Source organism: Mauremys mutica, chromosome 11 (genome assembly GCF_020497125.1).
Source record: "Mauremys mutica isolate MM-2020 ecotype Southern chromosome 11, ASM2049712v1, whole genome shotgun sequence".
NCBI lineage: Eukaryota > Metazoa > Chordata > Testudines > Geoemydidae > Mauremys > Mauremys mutica.
This window is the reverse complement of record NC_059082.1, coordinates 47,496,361-47,509,729: the sequence shown is the minus strand read 5'-3', so window position 1 is coordinate 47,509,729 and position 13,369 is coordinate 47,496,361. Positions and strand designations below refer to the sequence as shown.

General features: G+C 51.3%; 2 protein-coding genes across 10 annotated transcripts in view; one reads left to right on the top strand and one right to left on the bottom strand.

The window, feature by feature from the left end:
* CCDC78 (coiled-coil domain containing 78) overlaps positions 1 to 2,640 on the top strand; it is a 98,373-nt gene extending 95,733 nt beyond the window's left edge. For 7 of the 8 annotated variants that reach the window (XM_044980332.1, XM_044980328.1, XM_044980331.1 and 4 more), the window contains 2 exons: positions 973 to 1,073; positions 1,787 to 2,640. In XM_044980332.1, coding sequence (XP_044836267.1) covers positions 973 to 1,073; positions 1,787 to 1,913 — 228 coding nt within the window. In that variant the 3' untranslated portion in view covers positions 1,914 to 2,640. The remainder of the gene's footprint in view (positions 1 to 972; positions 1,074 to 1,786) is intronic. The other variant, XR_006572496.1, reaches the window with a different exon arrangement.
* Positions 2,641 to 2,774: 134 nt separating this feature from the next.
* ANTKMT (adenine nucleotide translocase lysine methyltransferase) lies at positions 2,775 to 9,263 on the bottom strand. 2 transcript variants are annotated; one of them, XM_044980336.1, is made up of 6 exons: positions 9,168 to 9,263; positions 8,807 to 8,970; positions 7,665 to 7,769; positions 6,584 to 6,724; positions 5,365 to 5,415; positions 2,775 to 3,351 (listed from the first exon to the last, which is right to left on the bottom strand). In XM_044980336.1, exons 2-6 carry the CDS (start codon positions 8,966 to 8,968, stop codon positions 3,163 to 3,165), a joined length of 648 nt encoding a protein of 215 aa, XP_044836271.1. In that variant the 5' UTR covers positions 8,969 to 8,970; positions 9,168 to 9,263; the 3' UTR covers positions 2,775 to 3,162. The 2 variants fall into 2 exon arrangements, with proteins under 2 accessions (XP_044836271.1, XP_044836272.1); XM_044980337.1 differs by having other exon boundaries at positions 9,113 to 9,219.
* Between the last annotated feature and the right edge of the window lie 4,106 nt (positions 9,264 to 13,369).

The following is a 13,369-nucleotide window of genomic DNA, read 5'->3' as shown; positions in this document are numbered from 1 at the left end:
ATTTAGACAAGGACTAAAGGAGGGAAGTAGTGTAGCTTAGTAGATAGAGCACTGGACTAAAACCTCAGGAGATATGCCGGGTTGGCCACTGGCCTGCTGGGTGACCCCAGAGAAGTCATAGCATCACTCTGTGCCTCAGTTTTCCCAGCTGTAAAATGGGGATAATGATGCTCTTTTGTAAAATACTTTGAGATCTACTGATGAAAAGCACTAGATAAGAGCCAGAGATTAGTATTATAAAGGGAAGATCTCTTTAAAAACTCTTGCCAGGGAAGGGGATGGAGGTTGTATACATTCCATTGCTGTACATCTGGAAGCCACACTACCAATCCCCACACTACCCTAGTGGAGAGAGTAGGTTGGGAGGCAGTTGTCTGGGGATAACTGGGGGTGTCTTAGGACTGGATTTAGCACTTTCCTGCTAGCTGTGTAACCAGAGGCTTTGGTATTAAACAGCACCTCCCCTCCCAGCCCATCTACAATGCTCCTGACAGTGTCTTCAAGCTGGCTGCAATGGCAGGATGTCATTGTTGTCAGGGCACTGAGCACCTGTGGTTTGGCTCTTTGGGAAGCTCATGTGTCTGAATGTTGTTCTGATTTTCAGTTAATTGGGCAGCTTATTTAGCTTGATTCCCAGAAATCTCAGGGCTGGAGGATGAGTGCATGAGAACAGGAGTACTTGTGGCACCTTAGAGACTAACACATTTATTTGAGCATAAGCTTTCGTGGGCTACCCACGAAAGCTTATGCTCAAATAAATGTGTTAGTCTCTAAGGTGCCACAAGTACTCCTGTTCTTTTTGCAGATACAGACTAACTCGGCTGCTACTCTGAAACCTGTCAGAGTGCATGAGAAATTCAGTAGCCTCTGATTTGATGACTTCAGAGGGGAGAGAGTCAGCACCAGTCCAGTGCTTCCCCCAAAGCACTCCCTTATCACTTCTTGTTCTCTCCTTGTTATTTCTGCCCCCAGGAGGATCTGGAGAAGGAGAGAAGCCAGCTGATGACTCAGGCAATTGTGGCAGAAGAGCAGGTGCTGGAGCTGCAGGAATATGTAGATAAGCATCTTGCAAGGTGAGATGGGGATCCCTTCATCTGTCCCTTGCCCCAGGCACAAGACTTACTTCCAGGGCTGGTGAATACTGTTATAACTGCTGCCTTCCGACAGTGCAGCCCAGCTAATGTTTTTGAAAGTGAATCCAGCCATGAGAGCAGCTGGCTGTATCAGTAGCTCAGCATGATCAAGGGAGTTTGCATCTGTCCTTTCCAAGGACATAATATTTCCTTCCTCTGGGCTACAACCTATCCTAGGGATGATGAAAACTGTGTAGGAGGCTAAGGAGGGGGTGAGTGGGGATGACTGTCTAGAATTCAAAGCCTTTCCACTTTGCAACTCCTTTAACATGTCAGCTGTCAACCACTGATTCATCACAGCCACAGCAAGGGAGAAAAGCTGCTAGTGCTACCACCACCAGGAGGTGCTATTACACTGAGTTTGTACAACTGCAACTAATTGCTCTTAAAAACAGAGGACCAAAATCATGCCTGATGTAACTCCCAGGCTTGTTGCTGATGGAATCCCTTGGCGGAGTTCCTAGGTATCAGTTCAGGGTCGGGACAAATCTAGCATTACCCTTAGCTGTAGTTTTCCCCCTGGCTGGATAGTGTTTGGGAACTTGGCTTCAGTCTCACCTTGGCTTTACAATCTCAGTCCTCAGCAGGGTTCTTATGACCACAACTGATGCAAGGTTGACATTGCTTTTCTTTGTAACCTATGTTTCTTTCAGGTACAAGCAGGAGATCCTGAGGTTAAGGAAACTTGTAGGGAGCGAGGCACCCAGAGCATTCAGTGCTGGGGCTTCTGATCCTCACTTAATGCAGAGATCCAAAAGGACCACCAGTCATGAACTGTAGCTTTTGCCATGGCCCTGACAAGCAGCAGTCATTAGTTCATCATAGGAAAGACAAGGATGTAAAACTGAGTGGCTGCCTGGCTGTAATATTCAGTGCTCTGTCACACCAAGAGATAATCACTCCAGCAAGTGCTCTTCATACTGGGGCCCTCTTACTAGAGGACTAGGACTTGCTGAGAAGGAAATCAGCAGTATACATTTGACCCTACAGAGGTAAATAAATTTACTAAAATCAGATCAAAATTCAGTGCTTTGTTCCCCCTTTATCTTGTTTTGTGAGGCTTCCCTCCCTCCAGCAGGCCATAAAGATTTCCCTTTCATTGCAGAAATGCTCAGTAGCTGCAGAGCACCATTGCTGGTACCTCAGGGTGGTGCAGCACCACAGTGAGTCAAACCATCACCAAAACTTTAGTCTACTGCGGAGCTGGTGGACTCAGCTTACTATGCACCTGAATTAACAGGTTCCCTTCACCTTCTGCTAGACAGTTGCCTTTAGCATTGTAACAGCTGCAAAGTGCTGTGCTTCACCGGTGCTAACTCCCACCACCTTGCCCCTGTCTGAGCTGGAGAGGAGTAGAGGTAGGGTTCAGGTTAGGATTTGAGCTCAGCTGCTCTTATGCACAGGGCACTGAGGAGACTTTTCAGCTCTGCACTCATGGTGAATTGTTCCATGGAGAAGGACCTGCTGGGTGGTGATTGTGAGGAAGACCTACAGGGAATTGATTTCAAGGAGAAAAAGAGAGACCTGGAGAAGCTGCATTACTGAGCCTTCCTCCCAGGGAATTCTGAACACAGTCTAGAATGGCTCTGTCTACAGTGAGGGGCGGGCACCACCCCAGCCCTGCCAGAAGGATGAACTGAGTCCTGCAGCCCTTTTATTGTTAGAAAATTAGTTGCAAATAAATTAAGAGAAATGAGTTATTTTAAACAAGAATCAAAGATTCAGCTCTTCAGTCTTGTGACAGTTCTTTGGGGATTTCCAGCCTAATTCCCCAGTTCAAAGGCTATCCAGGATTCTGGTTCTAGGGAAGCCAGAGCATGTGGGGTAAAATCTGACAAATCATCACCCCTCCCTGCTCATCGCAACCCCCTCCTCCCCCATGCTTGCTGGGCTATTCAGCTGAGCTGTCACACTATGGCAGCATTTGCCCTCCAGAGCAGATCTGAGGGGCTAAAAAAGCGCACACATCGGCAGAGGCTCCAACGCTATTGTCCAAGCTATAAACCCCAGCTGTAGCTGAGCTCTTGACTCATTCTAGGCATCCCTCAGGTTTGTTCTGCCCTGTTTGCCGTACAGTCTTGATGTCATAGGCCCAGCTTCTGTTTATACCCTCTCCAACACTGGTAGTTGGCATCCAGGTGGGAAAGGGGAAGCGTCCAGCCACCACCCAGGCCTCGTCCGGCAGTTCTGCAAGCAGCTTTGTTTCTAGGAGAGGTAGCTAATGGGGAGGAGGAAGGGGAAGCTGTTACTCACAGTCACTGGTATCACAAGGAGGGGAAAAAGTTGTGTGTTCTAGAGACTTTTTGCAGGTTTGCCATTGGTTAGCAGAGTTGTCATTTTGATTATTGATATTGAAGTAGCATCCAGTGGCCCCAGTCAGGATCCATACCCCATTATGGTGAGCACAGTACAAACACATTTATAGATGAAGCCCCTGCCCTGGAGAACTTACAATCCAGGACACATTAATTGAGCTTGGCTTTATGTTCAAAAATTAATTTGATCTCAACAGTAAACCGTAAGAGGGCTGGCTCCATGGAGATAAGTAAACACCCAAACCAAGCCAAGGACCCCAATGCCAGCAAGATCTATAGTACAGACCCATTTACGCACGGATGTCAGGAGTCAAGCCATCACGACCACGTGTTAACAGACCACGGGTTAAGAGGGCCATGCTGAAATATCTACACACACACACACACACACGTGTCCCAAATACTGCAGGCCTATCTGTTAACGGCGCTTTGCAGGAATATAAATTCAAATGTGTAATCTAATAATAATGTTTATTACTACACAGAGGTGAAAGAAAATCAGGACACTTACTGGTTCGGGGCGGCTCTGGCCCCCGGAAGGGGCAGGGTTGCAGGTGGAAGGAGCAGGGCTTCCAGGCCGCCTGGTCCGTGCCACCTAGGGTTCCCGTGGTGATTTAAAGGGCGGCGTCTGGAGCCCCGGGACCTTTTAAATTGCCAGCCCCAGGGCAGCTGCTCCCTTTGCCTCCAGCTGCACATCGGCAGCCGAGGGGGGGCAAAAGGGGCAGGGACCTTAAAGTGCTGCAGCGCTTCCCCTCTCCCCATCGGCAGCACAGCGCTGCCACAGAAAAGGACTGTCCTTAAAGTGCATCCCTGCCCTTTTTGCCTCCCCCATTGGCCGGGGAGGAGGGAAGGGGCAGCAACGTTAAAGTGTTTAAGGACGGTCCTTTGCCGCGGCAGTGCTTTGAGGATCCTTAAAGCGCTGCCGCAGCAAAGGACCATCCTTAAAGTCCTGCCATGGCAGCGCTTTAATGTTGCAGCCCCTCCCCGCCTCCCCCCCTTGGTGGCAAAGACATACAACACGTTTCTGCTCCGCACTTCCTGTCGATTTCTATGTCGGTGAAGCAGTGAGCAAATCTGTAGCACTACACAGCAAGTTTCTGTACCGCGTGTTAACGAGTCTCATGTGTTAAATAGGTAGCACTGGGAGGCATGGCGCTACCGTGCGTTAAGCAGATTCGCGCGTAAATGGGTCTGTACTGTATTCTTTGGTGCTAATATCTACAGGGCAATAAATAATAGCTTCATAGAAACTTATTTCAGCACTACCTGGGATGGAGTTCAGTAGGCCCCTGTTGCACAACTTCTAAGTATTGTCAGTCTATCACAATAAGCAGGGCTTATGCTAACCCTCTTTTTATCTCTGAACTGAGGCCAGATCTGCAGATGCACTGAGCACTTGCTACACCCATTGAAACAAGCAGAAGGCACCGGTGTTCAGCACCCCAACATGTTTAGGAATTTTGAATCACAAAATGCAAACTCTGCTGTATCCGTCACTACAGCTACACAGTGCTGACTGCATTCATCTACCTCCGCAGTCACTGGGCGTGCTGGTGCTCAGCATCTCACAGTGCTGGCTGGGGATATAGTAAGAGTGTACACTCAGCACACATGGGCAGTTTCTCAGCAGATCCAACATTTGGACTATCCCCGCTCAAGGAAAACTCCCACTGACTATGGTGGGGCTATTAGGAGGTGTCCACAGCAGCCTTGTTAAGGCAGATGCACTAGCATTTGGTTAGTTATGTGAAACATATATAGTTCTACTGCCATTTTCTTAAGGGTTTTTTGCCTACATTCAGGATGATCCCTTTCCTCGCGTATCCTCCCTTCTCATTGATTTGCCCAACAAAGTAGGAAATTGGCAAACAGCCCTTAACCTCCTGTACCAGTCTCTAGAGAGTGCTTGGACTTACCACACTGGGAGCTAGGAACACAGAGACGTTGTTGCAGTCAGACAGGTTTACCTTTAAGAGGATAAAGTCAGTCATGGAGAGAAATAACAGGCTGAAGGGACAGTGCAATGGGTGCTGGGGAAAGAGGATCTCAGTGGAGTCTTAAATCTGTGTATAAGGGTCAAACTTCACTTGTTGACATACAGGAAGTTATTCTAAACCCCAAAGAGGTCAATAATACTGAGCAAGTGAGATTTTTGGGAGGGGGAGTTGTGCTGCAAAAACCCAGTTACTAGACTGGATGCAGGTGTGTCTCTGATAACAGATTAAATAAAATCTTAGGATCTCAAAAAGTAGAGATGGGATTGACTTAGTTCATAGAGTCCAGTGGTTCTCAACCTATTTTCCATTGTGGGAGGCATATGTGGCTCTCCGTATGTTATGTGAGCTGCATCCACACAATATATATACTACCTCTATGGCCCTGAGGATGTCACGTGGGCCGCAGCTGTGTGCTGATTGGGCCACAAGCAGCCTGTGGGTTGAGAATCACTGATCTAGTCCATCCCTGGCAGTGTTTTCTCCAGCCTAGTTTTAGATGTGTGGAGAAGTTCAGCTTATGCATCAAGCCTCCTAAAGATCTATTAGCAAGTTTAGAGTCCCAAGTATACAGTCAATATGAGAGGAACATCTTCAAGCTTGCCCTCATGCTGCACTGAGAAAGGATATTTGTGCAAGGTAGGGGGCTCTTTCATTGTCCCTCTTGTAGAGCTTCCCAAGGCTCCAGACCTCAGTGTTTTCAACATCATTTTCAGCTGTGTGTGTTAAAGGCCAGGAGAAGGAAAACATGGATGATCCCAGCTAAACACACCTGAGGAACCTACAGAGGTGAGTTAACAGTAATTCAATATTATTGGACAGAGGGGGCCAATATGGCTTTCTTCTCCCTTTTGCCACAGTGCTGCTGATGTAGGAACTGAGGAAAGTTTCTAGCACACAAAGGGTTGGATGATCAAATTATATCTGATCCATAAGGAACAGTTCCAGTGGCGGAAAGGGGTGGGGGGGTGGGGAAACAGTGCCTCTAATAAGTAGGTTTGGAGGAGAATGCTGACCTTTTGCTCAGTGTGGCTAAAGCCCTGATGTCTGTGTTTAGCAGAGGTAGGTCCTTTGATCTTAGAGATAATATAGTCAGTCAGGCTGAGAAATCCAGAGTCCTGACTCCATCACAAGAAGTTACCTTCCATAGATCTTGCCGTTGGTAGAAAACCTTCCCGTAACACCCAGCCCTCCAGGCGCGATAGTTGGAGAGTCTCAACAGCCAGGGGTTGAGTTCGTAGCCAACAGCTGGTCTGAAGCCTTGTTTATATGCTTCTAATACCTGGAGAGAGGAATTGAAACCAAAATAAACCTCCATGTTTGTTCCTGAAATAATCTCTGGATCAGTGGCTGTAGATCAGACAGCTTCCAGCTACTCCATTCCCAGCAGCAGTCACTGTGGGGAATGGGATAAGAGTACTGTCTTTACCTGCACTGCATTCTCTAAGCAGCTCTTGTAGGGAATAGGGTAGGAAGGTAAGGAGATGATTAATGACTAGATGCCAGTGTAGAAGGTAGCTGGCAATGCTCAACATGTAACATGGTACGTCCTTCGAGAGAAATCAGGGAGGCAGTGGAATAGAGAGAAACTGAGGGTGTGATTTTTGGGAAGGGCTGAGTTTTCAACTCCTCTCAGTTCAGCATACTCAGGACCTCCCAAGAGGCAGTCAGCACCTTGCAGGCTCAGACTAAGAATGAGGAAAGGAGGAAGGGACAAGACAGGGTTTGAGAATGGTTGTAAGTACCAGTCTTATCAGAACTTTTTTCTGATAAGCTAAGGTGATTCCCTTCCAGTGGTTGTGAGGATACTATAGTTGCTCCACTCCCTTCCTTCCCCAGCAGGAGTCATTCTAAGAAGATGTGCTGGAGTAACAGCTCTGTGGGGGTTCTCAACTGCTCCATCCCAAATTTGTTAAGGAGTCCAAGTCTAGGAAAGGGACATAGGCAATGCTCCTTATGGAGCAACTCACAGCTACTCCAGTCCCAGGAGTCTTTGCAGGGAATGGCTAAGAGCAATTGCCTTGAAAAAGCTTTCAGTCTAAGGAGTTACACTGGTGTAAGCCCACCACAACTCCAACTAAGTTTCTCTAGCTATACACTGACATACCAGGAAGCAGGAGGTGGATGCTCTTGGAGTGGGAGATCTATCTTTAACACTATTAACTCTTCAAAATGCAAACCAGCAGCTGCTAATATCAGACACAAGGACTTTTTTCTCTTACAATTCTGCCATCTCCTGACCCTAAATCCACCATCTTTCCAGAGCGTCCTTTCAGCAGTGACATCACATTCTCAACTTGCTTGGCACTTGATGGTACATATGGCACCTAGTTTAGAGAAATGAGAAATATAAGACCCAGTCAAACACAAGTTACCTTTTTGGTGTTCCAGTTGTGTCAGAGTATTGCAGGATACAGTAAAGCATCCTACAAATCATGGTGTTTTGGGACACGTAGTTTCACACTTGTGCAGGCTGCACATCCATTACAAATAAGGCCCAATTCTGCAAATGGATTTGTACAGGCAAACGCGTATTATAGCCCAGAGCTCAACTCACTTCACTAGATTTCCATATGGGCACAAGGGTTTGCCTGTATGGATTTGACTGCAAGATCAGGGCCATAAAGTGAAGTCAAGGGTAGCCACTTTAGTCACCTACACACTAGGTCTATCTGAATAGGAGGAAACAGCACTAAACAGTTAGGAGACTCCCAGCTGAAGAAAGCAAATGGGACAGAGACCTAGAAGAGCCAACTTCAGCCACTATGCTAAGCACAACTGGAAATAGAGCCAGATCCACAACTGGTGGAAATGACTTAAATGAAACTGCACCCACTTACCCAAGCAGAAGGTTGGATACTAACTAGGTCTCACCAAAACACAGCTGGAGTACTAAAAATGAAACAGAGATCTTTTCACTTGCAAACAAAACAGTTTTACAAATATTAATCATGTCAGCTATGTTTCAGGTGCTGAGTTTGTAAAGTGGTGTGGGAGCATTTGGAATTAAATAGCTTAAAACAAGAGACATTGGCAAGGTTGCTAAGAACAAAAAATGTGACAAAATAATTCTCATGTGGTTTTATTTCCCATAGCAAATGCCTCAGATATCCCTGTGCCAGAAGGCCAGAGTTCATGAGTGACCTTATAACCAGTGGGTACATGACAGAACAGAAACGCCATAGTAAAGAAACATTCCATGCACCTTCCAGGGTGCCTTTATAAACCACATTGGGGGAATAAAATCCTGTTATATAAAAAGCTTGGTAATATTCATTTCCCCCCCCCCCCCATATATACTTATATATACTCTTCTCTTAAACCAGAACAAATCCCCATTAAAAAGCCCTGGCGAATGATCTACCTGTAACTTTAAAGGCACTCTGCGGAAGCCAGGCATGAGAACTCTAGCCCACACAACATAGGCAACAAAACCTGTGCCTGCTGCAAGCTGCACAAGGCCCCAGCCACCAACAGTCTTCCCTTGAAGCTCCATTGCCAGCTCTCCTATGTCATCAGGATCCATAGCTGTAAAAAACCAGGATCGGAAGGAGATTTATTCATTAACCAGCTAATCAGACCTGGCACATATTCAGCATGCTGTATTTGTATTTACAGCGCGGCACACACAGGACGGCAAAACCCCCAATATTACATCTCCCTCAGGCACCTGTACTCATGTATGCCCTTTCCCCAGGTGCCCTCCCACGACCCGTTTCCCCCACCTGGCGGGCAGGGGAGAGGGTAGGCTCGAGGGCGCGGCCCCTTTAAATCAGGCGTCCCTACGCAAAACTCATAAGGAACTACCCGTATACGTCCCATAATGCACCGCGCATACTACCGTCTCGGCGCGCACGCCTTTCCGGCGACGAACACGAGGTGGTGTTCCGCTCGAAAAAACAGACACATACTAAAAGGTGGTCCGTGTGGAAAACACGTCCCTAGCAACATTAGTTCCGCAGCTGGGACCTAGGCAGCCGTTAACCCTCCCCCTCTTCCCAAACACTACATCCAGTTCCCCCACCTCGAAACTCACCAAAGGAGGTACCACAGACTTAGAGGTTCGGAACATAACTCTCGGCAGTACCGGGGTTGAATGGGAAGTACTGGGGACGGTTATGATGGTGGGTACGGGGGTTGGATGGGGGTACTGGGGAAGGTTATGGGGACTAGCGGGGGTTGGATAGGGGTACTGGGGAAGCTTATGGGGGCTAGCGGGGGTTGGATGGGGGTACTGAGGAAGGTTATGGGGCTAGCGGGGGTTGGATGGGGGTACTGGGGAAGGTTATGGGGCTGGGGGGTTGGATGGGGGTACTGGGGAAGGTTGTGGGGGCTAGCGGGGGTTGGATGGGGGTACTGGGAAAGGTTATGGGGGCTAGCGGGGGTTGGATGGGGATACTGGGGAAGGTTATGGGGGCTAGCGGGGGTTGGATGGGGGTACTGGGGAAGGTTATGGGACTAGTGGGGTTGGATGGGGGTACTGGGGAAGGTTGTGGGGGCTAGCGGGGGTTGGATGGGGGTATTGGGGAAGGTTATGGGGCTAGCGGGGTTGGATGGGGGTACTGGGGAAGGTTATGGGGGCTAGTGGGGGTTGGGTGAGGGTACTGGGGAAGGTTATGGGGGCTAGCGGGGGTTGGATGGGGGTACTGGGGAAGGTTATGGGGGCTAGCGGGGGTTGGATGGGGTACTGGGGAAGGTTATGGGGCTAGTGGGGTTGGATGGGGGTACTGGGGAAGGTTATGGGGCTAGTGGGGTTGGATGGGGGTACTGGGGAAGGTTATGGGGCTAGTGGGGTTGGATGGGGGTACTGGGGAAGGTTGTGGGGGCTAGCGGGGGTTGGATGGGGGTACTGGGGAAGGTTGTGGGGGCTAGCGGGGGTTGGAGGGGGTAACTGGGGAAGTTTGTGGGGCTAGCGGGGGTTGGATGGGGGGTACTGGGGAAAGTTATGGGGCTAGCGGGGTTGGTTGGGGGTACTGGGGAAGGTTATGGGGCTAGCGGGGTTGGATGGGGGTACTGGAGAAGGTTATGATGGGGGTTGGATGGGGGTACTGGGGAAGGTTATGGGGCTATCGGGGTTGGATAGGGGTACTGGGGAAGATTATGGGGCTAGCGGGGTTGGATGGGGGTACTGGAGTAGGTTATGATGGGTGGTATGGGGGTTGGATGGGGGTACTGGGGAAGGTTATGGGGGCTAGCGGGGGTTGGATGGGGATACTGGGGAAGGTTATGGGGGCTAGCGGGGTTGGAGGGGGGTACTGGAGAAGGTTATGGGGGTTGGATGGGGGTACTGGGGAAGGTTATGGGGGCTAGCGGGGGTTGGATGGGGGTACTGGGGAAGGTTATGGGGGCTAGCGGGGGTTGGATGGGGGTACTGGGGAAGGTTATGGGGGCTAGCGGGGGTTGGATGGGGGTACTGGGGAAGGTTATGGGGCTAGTGGGGTTGGATGGGGGTACTGGGGAAGGTTATGGGGGCTAGCGGGGGTTGGATGGGGGTACCAGGGAAGGTTATGGGGGCTAGCGGGGGTTGGATGGGGGTACTGGGGAAGGTTATGGGGCTAGTGGGGTTGGATGGGGGTACTGGGGAAGGTTATGGGGCTAGTGGGGTTGGATGGGGGTACTGGGGAAGGTTATGGGGGCTAGCGGGGGTTGCATGGGAGTACTGGGGAAGGTTATGGGGGCTAGCAGGGGTTGGATGGGGGTACTGGGGAAGGTTATGGGGGCTAGCGGGGGTTGGATTGGGGTACTGGAGAAGCTTATGAGGGCTAGCGGGGGTTGGATGGGGGTACTGGGGAAGGTTATGGGGCTAGCGGGGTTGGATGGGGGTACTGGAGAAGGTTTATGGTGGTATGGGGGTTGGATGGGGGTATTGGGGAAGGTTATGGGAGCTAGCGGGGGTTGGATGGGGGTACTGGGAAGGTTATGGGGCTAGCGGGGTTGGATGGGGGTACTGGGGAAGGTTATGGGGCTATTGGGGTTGGATGGGGGTACTGGGGAAGGTTATGGGGGCTAGCGGGGGTTGGATGGGGGAACTGGGGAAGGTTATGGGGGCTAGTGGGGGTTGGATGGGGGTACTGGGGAAGGTTATGGGGCTAGCGGGGGTTGGATGGGGTACCGGGGAAGCTTATGGGGGCTAGCGGGGGTTGGATGGGGGTACTGGGGAAGGTTATGGGGCTAGCGGGGGTTGGATGGGGGTACTGGAGAAGGTTATGGGGGATAGCGGGGGTTGGATGGGGGTACTGGGGAAGGTTATGGGACTAGTGGGGTTGGATGGGGGTACTGGGGAAGGTTGTGGGGGCTAGCGGGGGTTGGATGGGGGTATTGGGGAAGGTTATGGGGCTAGCGGGTGTGGATGGGGGTACTGGGGAAGGTTATGGGGCTAGTGGGGGTTTGGTGGGGGTACTGGGGAAGGTTATGGGGGCTAGCGGGGGTTGGATGGGGTACTGGGAAGGTTATGGGGGCTTGGGGGGTTGGATGGGGTACTGGGGAAGGTTATGGGGCTAGTGGGGTTGGATGGGGGTACTGGGGAAGGTTATGGGGCAAGTGGGGTTGGATGGGGGTACTGGGGAAGGTTATGGGGCTAGTGGGGTTGGATGGGGGTACTGGGGAAGGTTGTGGGGGCTAGCGGGGGTTGGATGGGGGTACTGGGGAAGGTTGTGGGGGCTAGCGGGGGTTGGATGGGGGTACTGGGGAATGTTATGGGGCTAGCGGGGGTTGGATGGGGGTACTGGGGAAAGTTATGGGGCTAGCGGGGTTGGATGGGGGTACTGGGGAAGGTTATGGGGCTAGCGGGGTTGGATGGGGGTACTGGAGAAGGTTATGATGGGGGTTGGATGGAGGTACTGGGGAAGGTTATGGGGCTATCGGGGTTGGATAGGGGTACTGGGGAAGATTATGGGGCTAGCGGGGTTGGATGGGGGTACTGGAGAAGGTTATGATGGGTGGTATGGGGGTGGGATGTGGGTACTGGGGATGGTTATGGGGCTAGTGGGATTGGATGGGGGTACTGGGGAAAGTTATGGGGCTATCGGGGTTGGATGGGGGTACTGGGGAAGGTTATGGGGCTAGCGGGGTTGGATGGGGGTACTGGAGAAGGTTATGATGGGGGTTGGATGGGGGTACTGGGGAAGGTTATGGGGCTAGTGGGGTTGGATGGGGGTACTGGGGAAGGTTATGGGGCTAGCGGGGGTTGGATGGGGTACCGGGGAAGCTTATGGGGGCTAGCGGGGGTTGGATGGGGGTACTGGGGAAGGTTATGGGGCTAGCGGGGGTTGGATGGGGGTACTGAGGAAGCTTATGGGGGCTAGCGGGGGTTGGATGGGGTACTGGGTAAGGTTATGGGGGCTAGCGGGGGTTGGATGGGGGTACTGGGGAAGCTTATGGGGACTAGAGGGGGTTGGAGCGGGGTACTGGGGAAGGTTATGGGGCTAGCGGGGTTGGATGGGGGTACTGGAGAAGGTTATGATGGGTGGTATGGGGGTTGGATGGGGGTACTGGGGAAGGTTATGGGGCTAGCGGGGGTTGGCTGGGGTACCGGGGAAGCTTATGGGGGCTAGCGGGGGTTGGATGGGAGTACTGGGGAAGATTATGGGGCTAGCGGGGGTTGGATGGGGGTACTGGGGAGCTTATGGGGGCTAGCGGGGGTTGGATGGGTGTACTGGGGAAGGTTATGGGGCTAGCGGGGGTTGGATGGGGGTACTGGGGAAGGTTTATGGGGCTAGCGGGGTTGGATGGGGGTACTGGAGAAGGTTATGGGGGTTGGATGGGGGTACTGGGGAAGGTTATGGGGCTAGCGGGGGTTGGATGGGGGTACTGGGGAAGGTTATGGGGGCTAGCGGGGGTTGGATGGGGGTACTGGGGAAGGTTATGGGGGCTAGCGGGGTTGGATGGGGGTACTGGGGAAGGTTATGGGGCTAGTGGGGTTGGATGG

What these genes read in the sequence shown, in the direction of transcription:
- ANTKMT (XM_044980337.1), bottom strand. An exon ending in GAGTGCCTTTAAAGTTACAG is followed by an intron (nt 7,770 to 8,806) that starts GTAGATCATTCG and finishes TCTCTAAACTAG; the next exon opens with GTGCCATATGTACCATCAAG. An exon ending in TGTTCCTAGCTCCCAGTGTG is followed by an intron (nt 3,352 to 5,364) that starts GTAAGTCCAAGC and finishes CCTCCCCATTAG; the next exon opens with CTACCTCTCCTAGAAACAAA.